The sequence below is a fragment of the Globicephala melas genome, chromosome 8 (assembly GCF_963455315.2).
Source record: "Globicephala melas chromosome 8, mGloMel1.2, whole genome shotgun sequence".
In the NCBI taxonomy this organism is placed as follows: Eukaryota; Metazoa; Chordata; class Mammalia; order Artiodactyla; family Delphinidae; genus Globicephala; species Globicephala melas.
The window spans coordinates 69931360-69947519 of NC_083321.1; the positions used below are offsets into that span (position 1 = coordinate 69931360).

Here is a 16160-nt window from a genome sequence, read left to right on the forward strand (position 1 = left end):
ATCTCACGCCCACTTCCTGTACCTTCACATTCTATCTCCCAGCCTCAGGGGAAGCAAACAGCTGAATCACTTCCTTGAACTCTGGAGAAAGTGCCCTAGACCAGGAAGCCAAACTTTGTTCCTGTTCTGGCTCTTGGTATAACTTAACCGGAAGACATTGGACAAACCACTTCCTGTCATGCAAAGCTGGATATAGGCAGACAGACTCGGGTTTGAACCCTGACCCTGCTACTGATCAGCTTAGAGACAAGGAATAGTTCATTCAATCTCTCAGCAGCTTGGTTTTTCCATCTGTAAAATTGGGATAATACTCTCTGTTTTATAGAGCTCCAGGAGAATTAAATGAGATAGAGGAAGTGGGGATAGAGGTTGATGGTGTCAGAATCCACCCGCATTCGGGTCATCAGTGCTGGAGAAGGGAACAAGGGTGAATGTGCTGCAGGATCTGGGTGAACCGTGCGTGCTCCACGTGGGTTACTCTGCCCACCCAGGGTCTACTTTATAGTCCCGATTCAGCATGAAGATGTTACTTCCTGGGCTTCCCTGGTGGCGCAGTGGTTGAGAGTCCGCCTGCCGATGCAGGGGACGCGGGTTCGTGCCCCGGTCCGGGAGGATCCCACATGCCGCGGAGCGGCTAGGTCCGTGAGCCATGGCCGCTGAGCCTGCGCGTCCGGAGCCTGTGCTCCGCAACGGGAGAGGCCACAGCGGTGAGAGGCCCGCGTACCGCAAAAAAAAAAAAAAAAAATAAAAGTTACTTCTTTCGCATCTCCAGAAACACGGAAACGGCCAGCCAGCCAGCCTGCCGGAATACAATGCCCCGGCCCTGATGGAACTTGTAAGGGAGAAGGAAGAGCGGATCCTGGCGCTGGAGGCTGACATGACCAAGTGGGAGCAGAAGTACGTAGAGGAGAGCGCCATCCGGCACTTCGCCATGAACGCTGCAGCCACTGCAGCGGCCGAGAGGTGAGTCCCGTGGAACTGTGCTGCTCAGAAAAGCACAGCTGGAAAAACACAGAGTGTAAAACACAGAGTGTCCAGAGGGGTTCAGGGATGCATCCCAGGGAGTGAGAACAGTTAAAAATAATTATAAAGTGGCTGTAGTGCTAGTTGGAGAGCAAAGTGGTATAATGTTTCTGAGGATGATTTTGGCAATATGTACCTCTCCCTTGGTTCCAAAATTCTAGTTCTCGACATTTATCTTAAGGAAACCATTATATTATATAAGTGCCTGAAGTTATATAAGTTTTTATCCCAGTGTGGTTGAAAACATCAATACATTTAAAATAGAGTAGAGCCCAGCAAGAGGGATTCATTCAATAATTTCAACTCCATCCACACAGCGGAGTACTACGTGATCTTTAAGAATGATGCTGGGAAAGTATACTTCGTGCTCTTTGAAACAGTGGGTATGTTTCATGGACCAGACAAGAATATGCAATCCTCATAACAGCCCTGAGAGTGGGAACTATTATTATCCTCATTTTGTAGGTGAAGAAATGAGGCTTAGAAAGATGCAGTGGTTTATTCCAGATCACACTGGTAGTAAGTGTTGAAATTGGTCTGACTTAAAGCCTGATTTCACTTGGTTTGCAGTCGTTTTCTGCTGCTGTCAGTTATTACCTCTGTTGCTTTATCTCCTTTGTTGCAGGCACACAGCCTTAGTTCTTCTTTAAAAATTAGCTCAGAATGCTCGATAGTTCACAAAATAATCCCGTTAAGCTCTACCTTTGTCTGAATGAGCAGGTAGTTTCCCTTGACCGCTGGACCTCGCCTGACTTGCGTGGCTGTGCGCTCTACCAGCCCTGCTTTTCACCCATAAGTTATTCAATATATTGAGCATTGAATTGTCCCTCTGCTGCGGACTATAGGTGTGTGACTGCACCAGCCTTTCTGAGTGTCACTTCATTCAGAACTTACCCAGTTTCTGAAATGGAAATTATAATTCTTGTCTGGTTATGAGCAGGAAACCAGACCATATTCCCTTGGGAGGACACTAAAGCCCCAATAACAATGTAAGTGCGTTACCTTGGAAGCGTGACCCAGGGCCTTTATGGGTCATTGTTGTCTCAGCTCTTTTGATTTATCAGATCAATGCATGCTTGGGGTCCTAGGACGAACGGGACTTGAATGTAAAAGAAGTAGGGGAAGGAACTGGTCTGAGGCATGAGACTCCTGGTTGGGCACAGGATGGGGGTGGGGGGATGTCGTGAGTAGAACCAGCCAGAGTGCACAGATGGTCAGCCCCGCTCACGCTGTGCTAGGCCCAGCCTTGGCCGTCATCCTTCGAGCAGGGGAAACACCTCTTGCCCTCAGAGAATAATCCTTTGGGATTTACCCAGCCCTGTTGCTCTCCTGCTCTGCTCTGTTTGAAGTCCTGGATGGATAGATGGATGGATGGCTGGGGACCCTTTCCACCATCCCTGCCTTCCCCCATTCTTTGCTTCCACATGTATCTGTTGAGCATCTAACAGTTCCATGGGGAACTGCCCTCCCCTCTACCGACCACTGCTTCCCACAGTCTTGGGAAAAATCAGTTCAGAGGAGGTCATGTTTTTAGCTCCAATCTTAATGTTCTTTTCAAAGAAGACCTCTATAGTTTAGCATTGCTCTTCTGTGGACAAAAAGGGAGGAAAGGAAACTGAAGAATTTTTGAGAAAGGTCAAAATTCTAAGCTCTTATTGCCTAGATCTAAATGGCTACATAAAAATTGGTAAAAATGGCTATTTCCGGCCATTAGGTTTGTGACTTTTCAGCTACTGCTGCATACTTCATGTTTACAGGCAGTGATATTTGTATACCAACTGATTTTGCCGTCTTGGTGCATTTTGGCACCACTGATCAGAAGATTGAGAGGCTGGGCCTATTTTGTGTAGGTGGAGAAGCTTTTGAAACTTTTTGAGCATTTCAAAGTAATGTAATATTTTGCTGAGAGCTGTGTGTATTTACCTTCGAAGTCATTTTCGTCTAGTTGTACCTGCCGTCCTTGACACTATAAACATGAATTTTTAAATTTGTCTCCAGCTCTACCTAAATTCTCCAAAAAATAATCGGTTGAAAATGTTTCTGGCCACTAATTCCTATATTGATGATTTTTGTGTACCCTGCAGTGAATTTATAATTTTGTCAGTATGTTTAAAGCATTTTGCTGGTTTTCTATGTTATTTGGCTTTCTGATTTGTTTTCAGTCAGTTTGCACTTAGCCACATTCTCACATGTGCCCTCTTCACTGGTTTATTTTATCATTCATGTACCTTTGCTGAGGCCTTCTTCATGAAGAGACAGGAGACCTGGGAGCGTAGAGTGATGGTTACGGGCATGGACTTTGGAGTCGGAGATATCTGGATTTGAATCCCTTTCCACCTTCACTAACTGGGTGTTCTCGCAAGGTCACGCATTCGTTCATCTTGAAATGAGGATAGTAATGCCTCCTGCACAAGTTCCTGAGAGAACTAAATGAGATACCACGGGTAGCATGCTTCACGCAGGCCCAGGCATGAAGGAAACACTCGTTCATGGATAGCTGTTGTTAAAAGAGACAAAAGAAAGGCCCCCTTTTTTGCTTTTTTGGGTGTTCTAGAAAAGAGCTGTAAGATTTTAAATATGAATAGGATTGTAACACTGGAATATGAAGTTAAAGGGATGTGAAATATTTGGCTGGATGATTTCTTACTAGTTTAAGGTTCACTGATCAGAGACATTTTGGGCCTTTCAGTCTAAGACATACTTGGATCACTTAGATGGCGCAATTATCTTGTTTTTACCAGTCGTCGTTAATTAGGAGTAATTAAATTGACAAAACCAGTGGCAGGAGGAACAGTTACCTTTGACCAGTGGTTTTCAGTCAGGCATCTGTTCCCGGCTACACTGCTTTGCAGTCTCCCTCTGTCTGTCCCTCCCCTCACTCTACCCCCTCGACTAGACTTTCCAAGGACAGGGTGTGTGTCTTCCTCATCTTTGTGCCCTGCTGCCCCAGCACGGTTGTCACTCTGAACGGAGCTGAATCCTAGGCAGGGGCTCATCAAAGCAGTGAGAGCTCGAATGCAAACGTGAAGGGGGCTTCAGCCGGAGCCTCGCTGTCCGGGAGGGCCAGTCTCCTTTTCAAGGATTTACTGAGTCCCCATTGACTGTAACATACTTGAAATAGCTGCTATATGGGTGAGAAATAGAAATAAAACTTTAACTCTGATTGAGAAGGTGAGAAAGGAGAAGTGAGTATGGAAGATTACAAGCATAGAAATACTAACCGTTGTGGTAGTATCAGTATCCACATGTCAGTAGGTTAAACCTGTAGATGTGCAGTGGTGTCCGTATTCAGAGCACGCCACGTAGCTTAGAATTCAATGTCATCAGTAGAAGGGGCAGGGGATTTGGATCTGGGGGTTTTCTTTTGTTTTCCTTAGATACTATCTTAGTTCTAGCAATTTAGGGAGAGAATTGGCCAGGGTTTAGGAGAGGGCAAGGGCTGAAGGAGTCTGTGGAGAGATATTTTTAGTGTGGCACCCTTGGAGCCCTCCCCACGAGCGTCATTCTCTGTGTGTATCCTGTGTTGCCAGGGACACGACGATCATCAACCACTCGAGGAACGGCAGCTATGGCGAGAGCTCGCTGGAGGCCCACATCTGGCAGGAGGAGGGGGAAGTGATGCAGGCCACCAGGAGATGTCAGGACATGGAGTACACGTAAGGGACAGCTGTGCGCGGCCACCAGGCTCCACTCTGGGCACTTCCCTCAAGACCCCAGTGGGGCCGCCAGCCTGATGTTTGCACTCACACTTCAGCCCTTTCCTGTTCTGAACAGCTTCAAGCTTGAGTTCTCCCTCCCACCCTGCCCCAGAGAGAAGGGAAAGAGTCTACTCGACAACGGGCCTGGAGCCTGAAGTCTCTGGGGGCTAATTTCATGTCAGATGCAGGCTAATAACAAGAATTTAGATGCCCATGTGTTTTCTGGGTGTCTGTCTCTACAACATTCTAGACATTACCAGCTGGACAGGGGAAACATCATATTCCAAAGTCTCAGAGATTTTGAGCCAGGATTTATATATTCCAGCCAGAAATAAAGAACTTATATAGCTAATGCATTCTTCTCATGGACTAAACAAGACGTCCAACGGGCTTGGTGACATAATGGAGCTAGCCTGCCGCCCACCCCCAGCCCTCCCCGCGGAGCCCTGGGAAGCTGAGCTTCTCATTTTGCAGATGTGAAAATAGGACTGAGTGGCTGAGTCGTTGGTAAGCTCAGCAAGTTACTATTTGGGTTGTGAAAAGAACTCACGTGTTTTCTGATTCTCATCTTTGACCTTCAGGGAGGAAAACAGCAGCTTCTCACAGAAAACCTGTCCGTCTATTTTTCTTTTTCCTCAGAAAATAGGGAAATGGACCCTCCTGAGCAGCCCACCCTGTGTGAGCCTTGAGTCTGTGTGCTTTCCTACTGCTTCTCCATGCCTCCTACTGCCAGGGTCCTAGACACAGTTCAATCCAAGAGGTCCCTGCTGGGAGGCCGTGGTCACTCAAACTGTGTGTCCTTGGGGTCCCAGGACATCCCAGAGTCTCCTGAGGGGCCAGAGAAGGTACACCCTTTTCAGCTACTACAAAAGATCCGTCTTCTACAATATGGAGATTGTAACTGAAGACTTCCACTGCGCTTAACTCTCTGTCCTTGAATTATAATTAAAGTCCCTGGGCATCCTGAGAGAAATGTTCATGTTATTCTAGCCAAATGGCTTTTGATCATGACTGTTTTGTTTTGTTACACAGTATTAAAAATCTCCATGCCAAAATCATAGAGAAGGATGCCATGATTAAGGTCCTCCAGCAGCGATCCCGTAAAGACGCCGGGAAGACAGACTCCTCCAGCCTGCGGCCCGCTCGCTCTGTCCCGTCCATCGCTGCAGCCACTGGGACTCACTCCCGCCAGACCTCGCTCACCAGCAGCCAGTTAGCCGAGGAGAGGAAGGAGGAGAAGACCTGGAAGGGGAGCATAGGTGAGCCCCGTCCCTCCCCAGGCGAGCCCCGCCCCCTCAGGCAAGTCCCGCCCCTCCTGAGGTGAGACTGAAGAGAAGCATCACACAAACATTGAGAGGCATCTCCTCTGGCCAAAGGAGTTCAGACACGCTTTCGTGAAAGCAGAAATACTGAGTATTCCCGAGCCTCAGTTTCCTCTATGTAAAGCGGGGAAGGATAATCAGTCACACTTTGGTGGTGGAAGCAAAGACCACCCCACCAGAGTCGCTGTTCACCACGGGTTGATTCACATCGTAATTATCATCATTATTGTTGAAAGCTGAGGTGACCCTTCATGTAAAATGTTCTAATGGGAAAAACCCAGAGACCTCAGGCCTCTGAAGTTGGCTCTGCCCCAGACCAGTGGTAAGACTGCTCCACCTCTGCTTCTGTGTCTCGCAGAGCAGGGTGGTGCCTGGAGGTGTCTGCCCTGCTGTACCCCATGGGGTCATGGCAAGGGCAAAATGAGATGATGGAGAGAAAGCGCTCGGGAAGCAGTGCTCTCGAGTGCAAAGTTCTGGCAGCAGTGGTTTTGCTGGATTGTTGTTACACAGGCAGAACGTTGAGGAGAGTTCTGCAAACGTGTGGTCTCAGCCATGAACACGTTTCCTGGGGTGATGGAGGCTGGCTGGGTCTGGAGAGAAGCGGCAGAGCCGCCCGGCTCGCAGGCAGCGCATCCTCCGCTCTTGTCCCCGGCACTCCACACCCCCAGGGGCCTGGCCCTTCTTTGATGCATTTCCCCGGCTCAGAGTGTGTTTTGTTTATCTAAGGAGCCGAGAGCCTGTTTTTCTCAAAACAGAACCCCAGAGGAGCCTGGCTGCTTCGTGCCAAAGGGGATAAGAGCTTCCAGAACGAACGTGACAGACTTGGGGTGATCAAAGGCACCCAGCCACAATCTCTGTTTGAAGTTCCCCCACGGGTTACTTCTGCAGCCCCTGCCCTCCAAGGAAATGCACTTCAAAGAGGACGTGTGTGGACAGCAGCTGGGATCTTCAAAGACCCTCCCAAGGACGCTTAGCTCCCCACCCCAGTTAGAGAGCCTTGGAAGCGGCGCTCAGGCAGGCCTGGTAGGGGAGTCTGAATGTGCTCAGCTCGCATAGAAACCTCCCTGGCAGAGGCCAGTCTGTGACATCCACCCAGGCAGGCATTTCCCTGGGGTCTGTGCCTGTACCCTTAGCATCTGATGTGTCTCAACCAGGCCTGGGAGCCAGAGGACCCGGCTGCGGGAAGAGTTGCTGTGTTCTCTGCACTGGTGTTCCTCCTCGTTATTGTGATTGGTGTCCACGTGTCACAAAAACAGAGCGGGGCCCTCTGAGGTTCCAGGCAGAGGCACACAGTCAATTCGCAAAGGTACAGTGCACAGCCCCCAAAGTGTTTCCACAGTCTCTTGCCCGAGGGGCTCTGGAAGGAGGTAGAGGTGATGACACATACCTTCCTGATGGCTCAGGGGCTCCCAGGTGAGAAGACAGGCCAGTGACTTGGTTCCACAGAACATCCTTGCCAGACGGTGGCTTTTCACCAGACAGGGCGATGAGGTGGCAAGAACACAGAGTGGACTTAAAGGCAGGCACAGCTGGGTTCCAATCCCATTTCTGCTATTGATACTTCTAACTGTGAGGTACTTATTACTCCAAGCTTCCATTTCCTTTTCTGTAAGACAAAGGATAACAACAGGCCCTACCTCCTATGAAATGAGATGATGTGTGTGAAGCACCTAGCCAAAGCCCCTCGCTACTCAAGGTGTGGTCCTCGGACCCTTGGACCCTTGGTCCTTGGACCACAGCCTTGGACTACCCTCTCCTGGGAGCTTCTTAGAGAAGCAGACTCTCAGGCCCCACCCACTGACTTGAATCTTCATCTTAACAATATATCCAAGTAATTGATAGGCACATTACTTTTTTTTTGTTTGCGGTACACGGGCCTCTCACTGTTGTGGCCTCTCCCGTTGCGGAGCACAGGCTCCGGACGCGCAGGCTCAGCGGCCATGGCTCACGGGCCCAGCCGCTCCGCGGCATGTGGGATGTTCCCAGACCGGGGCACGAACCCGTGTCCCCCGCATCGGCAGGCAGACTCTCAACCACTGCGCCACCAGGGAAGCCCTGCACATTACATTTTGAGAAGCGTTGCTGTAGACAGACTGGATTGAGTTGCATTCTGTTATGAATGGGCATGTTGAAATAGCCCTGGCAAAGAGACGTTATGAATTGCTGGCTCATTAAATAAGTGAACAGACACTCGATTGTGCTTACCGCATTTTCTACAGGCTAGTGTTCCGGAGTGCTGGCACTGTTCGGAACGTGGGCCGTATTTCACCATCATAACAGTGACTGTTCTGTCCAGCTTTGTAGGAAGACATTGAGGAAAAGGGACACCACAGCGCGTCATGCCTCCCTTTTCCCCAGCCAGCCCGCCCTCTTCCTGCCCCAGCCTCTCTGCTCTTGGGGCAGGCAGGGAGGGAGAAGAGGGCTGAGTGGTCCTTCCCAGGAGCCCAGCTGGCTTTCTGCTTCTTGGAGGACATGGCTCTCCATTGCAAGGATCTCTTTGGGGAATACTGTACACAGCTCTGTGTTGCCCTGACCAGGAAGCGTGTTTGTTTTGACCCGGGGCCTGTAGGAGACCATCTGTTACCAAGAGTGGAGGGGTGTCGGGGGCTCTTAGGCACAGCATCAGGCCGATGGGACCATGTCTAGGAGCAGGGAAGCCTTCAGGTTTTCTGAAGCGCACAGCCACTGCCCAGGACTAGCCCTCCTAGGCCATATTAGGCAAAGCAAGCATCGCTCTAGAACACTTTGCAGGAATGCCCTCACCCCTCGGCACTCTGCCTATAAGGTGCCTCTTCTCCATTCTCCCATAGCACCCTGAGAATAATAGTGTCCTATCATTTGTCATGTTATATTAGAACCAATTTACTTGACAACTCCTCCCCCCGCCCCAGACTAGGTGTTTTGGTTTTGTTTTTAAAGAATGGCATTGAAAAAGCTGTTCTTCTGCCCTCAGGGTTGCTGCTGGGGAAGGAGCCCCATGAACACGCATCCGCCCCCGTGCTGCCCACCCCGCCTGCCACAGCGCTATTTCCTGCGGCCCTTGTCACCTCGGCCAGCAGCGCCCACGCGAAGACAGGCAGCAAGGACAGCAGCACACAGACGGACAAGAGCGCCGAGCTCTTCTGGCCCGGTGTGGCCTCCCTGCCCACGCGCGGCCGGCTGAGCGGAACCCCTTCCAACAGCCCGGTCCTGAAGCACCCAGCGGCCAAGGGCACGGCAGAGAAGCTGGGTATGAGGTCCCCGCCTCCTCTCACGCTCCGGGGATCCTCAGCGCTCCCTGGCCTGAGAGGGGGAGGCTTTCGTTGAGCTGGGGAGGGGGCAGGGCTCCCAGTCAACTCTGACTTTACGGGTTATCTTCTGATTATGGTTACCCTAATGCATTTAGGCTCTGCATGCCCTTTATTATGCTGGAATTAAAATGTGTGTAGAGACTCCTCACTTATTACCATTTAAAGGAGTCCACAAGTTGCATCTGTCCTTTTAGTGTATGCTTTGTAACTAGCCCTTCCCCAGAAGGTGTGCAGACAGACGCTCCAGGGGACGTTAGGGAATTAGTTCCCGGCCCCCCCCTCCGCCCCCCAGTATATTTGAGAGCTGGTACCAGGCACCACCAGGTCCATCAAGACCAACAGGTACAAAGACATTGCCTTCAAGGTGTTTACTCGTCAAGGATTCGGGGTCGAGAGCACCTCCCGATTGAAGGAGAAGGTAGATTTAAAGTAGGCGAACTGGCCCAATACTCAGGCCAGTTCTAAGTAGGTGCCGTCAAATATTTAAGAGAAGACAGCTTAGGAGGAGCTTGGCAATGAGTCCAGAAGTGGCTTTGGACTGTTCGTAGTCATGGGGTGAGGAGGAGGTGGGAGCTACTGGGCATAAATGAATTGTTTCCTCCAGAGGGGTTCCCTGTGTTTATCCTCCAAAATAGACAAGTAAACACAATGTTATTTTCGGAGATTTAATCCTTGGGGTGCTCTTCTGCAAGGAAGGCAGGGAACATGTGACAAGGACCTGGCTCGTGGCGTGCACGTGATAGTTTGGAGGAGAGGAGGAGAGCGGGGGTGAGGGCTCCGCACCAAGTCCCGATGCCACTTTCACCCGCTCAGACCTCTCCCATCACGTCCTAGTTCTGTTCTTTGTGTCCGAATCCCAGGGCCAGTCCTTTAGCTTTGGTCCACCATGGGCTGGGCACTACGGCCTTACCTGCATGCACCGATGGTGAGGGGTGGTACTTAAATGGTTCCGTTTTAGAGAGGGCTGGGAAGGCTGTGCTCCTCTTGGGGAACAGGCTGCTAATGTGTCCCTTCTGTTTGGCAGAGAATTCTCCCGGCCACGGGAAGTCACCTGACCACAAAGGTCGCATCAGCAGCTTGCTCCACAAGCCCGAGTTCCCTGATGGGGAGATGATGGAAGTTCTCATCTAACACCGGCATCCCTGTTGAATTTTGCAACAGAACTTTGATGAGCAAGGAACGTGGCAAAGAGAAAGAAAGATCAAGAAGGTTGTGGATGGGAAATCAGGAATGATTTGAACTGATCAGGATTTCAGATTCATGAGAACACTTTTTATAAATGTTAAAAACAAAACAAAAGCAGGAGGCCTACATGACTGAAAATGAAGAGGATGTCATGGATTTTTACTGCATATGGTGGAAGAGAGGAGGTGCATGTAGGTTTGGAAACAAAGAAGAAATAGGAAATGGAATTTTTCCGTTGTACAGAAAATGTATCTCTTGGGGAGGGTCTGTGTACACCCATTCTCTGGTTATAAACAGATAAACCTGGGCATGGATCTTCCTTGAAATACGCCCATTCTCCTTGCCTCTTAGCTTGTTTTGTTTCAGAAGAACCTCCTAGGAATCTCGGAGAGTCCGTCTTGATATAACGTAATAATCTCACCTGTGCCCTCCATGGGGTGTCCTGTGATTGCGTGTGGGTGTGGCAGGGAGGAGACATGTCCAGGGTGATGGGGAATTTAAAAGGCCATCTTCACCTCATTACCTGCTTGGTTTGGACATCTTAGCTTTTCTGGATTGAGCAGTATTTTCTAAACAGGACGGGAGCTTTCTGGTCCTGGTGTGTATCCTCCCTCACTTCTCTGAGTTCATCTCTGTCTCTGCTTCATACTCTTTAATTTTACCCTTTTTTCCTTCGTTTTTTTTTTCCCCTTTTGCAACAAGCCATGACAGAATTCCTTTGTTCTGAGGTTTATCAGAGCAGTAACTGAATGTTCATCATTCATCATGACCGGTGGGACAAAGCCGTATGGCGGGTCCCTTGGCTGCTTCCTCCACCTTTGAGGAGTTGGGCTGCAGTGGTTGATCTCATTCTGGCCATGAACTAGGGAAGCTCCGACTAGGCGGAAGATCCATGAGCCCTGTGACGTCCTGCATTAAGCTCACGGCCCCGACTTTTTTCTCTCTCACATCAGCTCTTGGGTGGAGCTTGGTATCTCCACCTCATTGCTCTGTTGAGGTAGGACTTTCAGGACTGCACTCCGGGAAGCGAGTGACACTTGACTTGGTGGCATCTAGAATCTCCCCGGGCACTCCCGCTTTCTACTGTTTGTGGCCACCGCTCTGTCCGCCCCTCGCATCCCTCTGGGCATTGTTGATGAGCGCGCAGACTCTGTGACCGTCAGCACGTGTGTGTCAGCACATCAGTTCTGCCCTGCCAGGAACTTGCTTTGTAACCTAACAGGCCAGTATCTATACAGTGTGGTCAGGTTTTTCAGGATTTCAGTTGGGAGCAACTTGTCCAAAGTAAGACGGAAACACCAGGTCAAAGAGCCAGGAGTGAGTGAGGTCGTGGGCCTCATCCCTGTGCTGTAAGGTTTCCCATCTGACTCCTCAGATACTCAGATATCGGCTTTCTTTACAAATCTAGAAGGGGCTGGATCAGAAGAGAGAAGCTAGTCAGGCCGTCAGATGCTCACGCAGGGCCCTGATAGTTTTCTCCCTGCAGGGTAGCCAGATCTGTGTTTTCCCAGCTCCCTTTCCTCATGCTTACTTAAGGAAAGAAAAAAGAAAAAAAGCCCCAGGTCTGAGGCTTTTTCAAGTCCCACCCAGATGAAGCCCTGAAGACAGCATCACTTAGGAAATTTTGCTTGGGTGGCTCGTTTTAGAGTTGGTCTTTGGAGTGTAACCTGGGTGAAGCCTCCCCAAATTGAGGTGGTGGAAGGATGACAGAGGTGTGAGCTGGAGACGGAGAGTTGGGGAAGGAAACCGATGGCTTTGCCCGGGGGGCCTCTGAGCTGCCTAGTGGTCAGGAGAGTAAGCAGAACGGGTGCTGCTCAAGCCCTGCTCTGCGGTAGGCGCCGTGCATCACGCCTGTTGCCTTCTGCGGTCCTACGTTAAGCATCGCTGGGAAACCAGAGCAGCCCTGGGTGTGAGGAGGGAGCGGTGAGGCCCCATGGCTGGTGTGGGGGCCAGGTGAGTATGGACACGTCGGGGCAGGGATGGGGCAGAGGGATCTCCGTCTCAGTCTCAGTTCCCCATCACTTTTTATAGGTGATGAGGCTCAATTGATGGCAACTAACTCTCTTAAGGACACTTTGACCCCTGATTAACGTGGGGGATGGAAAGAAAACGTCTAGAAATAAGAGGGCACGTCACCTCTGCGAGCCCCCATCATCCGTGTCTGGGCTACCCCAAACATGGGCTGTGTCCCCTAGAAACGGGTGAGAGTGACAGCCACAGCCCAGTTTCCCGCAAAGCCTCATCTTTATGCCCCAGCACATCTCGTTGGCAGCTCAGGCACAAGGCTCATTCGCTTTCCTTGGTCCCCCGAGTTGCCAGGCGTGTTAATTGTCAGAATGCAAACACAGACGTCACCATTTTTCAGTTGTGCTGTAGTCCTTAATCTTTCTTTCTTCTAACCTGCTAAGACTCCTCCGTAAGAAGAGGGACCTATAGTTTTGAAATGTCTTCTTCTGTGGGCCCTGACACTTTTCATCTTCATAGCTCGAAGACTTGCTTGCATTTAGGAGAAGTGCAGCTACTGAACTCCCACTGTGTGTTCTGGCCGTTGACAATATATGATCTCACTGGATTTTCAGAAAATAATCCTAGCTCCGTTTTTTTAGTGCCAACTGTATGCAAGCACTGGGGTAAGTCCCTTTTAATGAGTCCTCAGACCACATGGGAGCAGGGGCGAGTTTATCATCCTTGTTTCACAGAGGAGGAAACTGGGGCTCAGGAGGTCAAGTCCCTCCCCCAGGAGAGGCTGGGATCTGAGCCGAGGCTTTGGGAGAGGAGCTGTGCCTTCGCCACAGGCTGGACTGCCTCTGACTTGGGGATGATAAGTCCACGGCTTGACCCGCTCTGTCCCCTCTATGTGATGTGTGCACTCCTAGACACACACACACACACACACACACACACACACACACACACACACACAGAGCTTCCTGCCCCCTTGCCACCCCGGGAGCTAAGAAATAGGACTAAAGCCCAGAACTGCTAGAACTGCCCATAAACACAGGTATAGGTAGGAGTCTTTGTGTTCCGTTGTAAGCAGGACCACAAAGTCTGTTTAAAAAGCACTTACTTACGAGTGGTCCAGAGGCCAGGCCTTCTCCAGAACTTTTCAGTGGTGTCTGATAATGAACTCGCGAGCCCTGTCTCAGGGTGAAGGGTAAAGGCCTTGGCCTTGTGTGGTGACGTGCTGGAGTAACTCCGCTTCTTCCTTCAGTGTGTCACCTGGCGGTTTCTGCGTGCTGCCCGGGGTACTGTATGCAGCAGAGATGTTGCTGCTTTTGGGCACTAATTTCAGAGCGTGTGCAGAACCTTTCCTTAGCTTTTTCTTCTTAGCTTTTCTTCTGCTTCCCAGAGTTGGGAAGCCAGCCACAGTGTCGTGCCCAGTCTGCTTGGAGCAGGCATGCAGGACAGGGCTGCCACGTCCCTCCCAGGGCTTGGGTTGGAGGGCAGAGAGTGGAGGCATGTCTCTCTTCTTCAGTTTTGCAGAACTTGCTCTTTGGAACCTATGTGTGCATTTGACTACACAGGACTTGGGTTGGATCGAGACAGTTGCTCCCAATGGATTGTGAACTTGGAAGAGAGAGTTCGTTGGTTCTGTGGCTCAGCGGGGAGGCTGTTGGAATGCCCCCTGCAGAGAAGCCAGCCATCACTGCTGTTCTCTCCTGGGTTTGCCTGCAGCCTCCTGTGTCCCTAGGATGCTGAGTGCTAGCAATTGCAGGTGGCTCCTGCGTCCTTGTCCGTAGCTGATGGCAAGAGAAATTCTCCCTACAGCAGCCTGAGTCCCAGAGACTGATGTGAACACAGACGTCAGGTGGGGCAGCGCCCGGGGGGCTGTGGAGACTTGCAAGGTGGAGGAGTTGCAAGGTTTTGAGGCAGGGAACTCACGCTTGGGCTGCTGGGAGCTGAGCAAAGAGGTATGTTTTCCAGAACAAAGTCCTGCTGCGTGTCTGCACTGGTGCCGGCGGGGCATGCTTCTCTCTGCCCCCAGTGATCTCACCTCCTCCTAAGCCTTGGAGGACGGTGGTACAAGGGAGCTGGGCAAGTGTTCTTAAACAGAGAAGGTCCAGCCCACAGTTGCCTGCTTCTCCTCTCCAAGTCTGACACAGCCATGGTATACGCTTTATAAATGTTGGTTTTCTCTTCTTTTTTCTTGCTAATTAATCAGTGGGTTTAAAACGTCTTCATTCGACATGAGGATTGTTTAATGGGTTTGCCTCTGGTGTGTGGCCCCATGGGAGATGCGCAGAGTAATTAAGAAATTACCAGAAGCTGATCAGCTGGGAGCATGGAGAAGTCAGCATTTCAGTAAATGGATTTCTTCTGGAACTGTCAATAATGAGCAGTCTTTTTCTGTTTTTTAAGTAGTATCCGCTTCTCTCATCTGGTAATTTAATGGTATAAAGACATGTATATGTCAGTGCGTACATAGGAGGTGTGACTGTAAGGTTGTATGTCGAGTTTCTTTTCTTAACATCCAGAAGATGCAAGTGTTTCATCTCACCCCACGTTGCTTAAGAGGTGACCCTTTGCGAGACGCTGTGCTGATTACTGCCGTGCTAAGTAGAAACATTTTGCAGACGCCTCTGTTAGAATGGATCTGGGGGCCTGGCATGTTCCTCTGGTTATCCTTAGAGTTGAGAAAGCATCATCCTTTGAAGGCAGGTTTAAGTTTGGAAATAATCCCAAGTCATTCACTCAGTTGGATAAATAAAGATGGGTGATTAAGGTAAGTCACATCCTTTTAGCTTTTTCCTTTGAAAGAAGTCCGTAAGATGTTTCTGGGGGATGAGTCTTTGGACCCTCAGAGGCTCTCAGAGTGACCACTTCAAAGGAGGACAGTCATCGTTAGTACATGTACCTTCCAGAGGCTTCGTTGTAAAAAGCCTGCTCCCTTGCCACGCCTTGTATGTGTTCACGTCTCTGCGTACACGCGGGTGTAAGTACACATTCACGAGTCGCCGCCTCCAGTAGGAATTCTGTAAAACCCTGTTAGACTTAAGTGCATGTTATTGTCATGTTAGGCCAAGACTGAGGTGTTTCTTTGTCATGAAACTTCGCTTCCTCACGGAATTAAAATATTGTTTTTTCAATATAATGAAGTACATATACAGTATTTTCTTGTATCAGCTCCTGAAGTTTTGGTGCCCAGTGGTGTGTTTACATGTGGTTTGCCTAAGATTCCGTTCACATAGAGACACCTGTAAGTATTTATTACAAACCGGAATGTAAGCAAATTGATCCATAGTGATTTTCTTTGAATTAAGGTGTTTTCCCCTTTTGCGGAGGGGAAGGGGAGGCTCCTTCTCCGCGTGAGGCTCATGCAGAATCTGGGACATTCTGTGAGGCTGGGCAGGCCATGCACCCACCTCAGCAAAGCACCAACGGCCGGGGCGCCGCCACACTTCCCGCCAGCTGTGTGTGTCACCGCCCTGCTTGGTGGCGTGTGCGTGTTCCCTCCAGCAGACTCTGCTGTAAGATTCTGGCATCTTCGATGTGCTAGTCTGTATTGAAGCAGAGGTGGAGGGTGCAGAGCTGCACGGCCAGATGGGTCTGTGTCCAGAGTGGGGAAATCCAAGAAGACGGCATGTCCCTCACAGCAAATGTTGATACTGTTGGTCAGCCAAAGATTTTCATATTCTTTG

At 50.1% G+C, this 16160-nt stretch overlaps 1 protein-coding gene across 2 annotated transcripts in view; it reads left to right on the top strand.

Moving 5' to 3' along the window:
* Nucleotides 1-15613, top strand: part of AMOTL1 (angiomotin like 1) — a 133040-nt gene extending 117427 nt beyond the window's left edge. For both annotated transcript variants that reach the window (XM_030883738.2, XM_030883743.3), the window contains exons 9-13: nt 773-963; nt 4554-4679; nt 5754-5980; nt 8997-9272; nt 10358-15613. In XM_030883738.2, coding sequence (XP_030739598.2) covers nt 773-963; nt 4554-4679; nt 5754-5980; nt 8997-9272; nt 10358-10464 — 927 coding nt within the window. In that variant the 3' untranslated portion in view covers nt 10465-15613. The remainder of the gene's footprint in view (nt 1-772; nt 964-4553; nt 4680-5753; nt 5981-8996; nt 9273-10357) is intronic.
* Nucleotides 15614-16160: the final 547 nt, after the last annotated feature.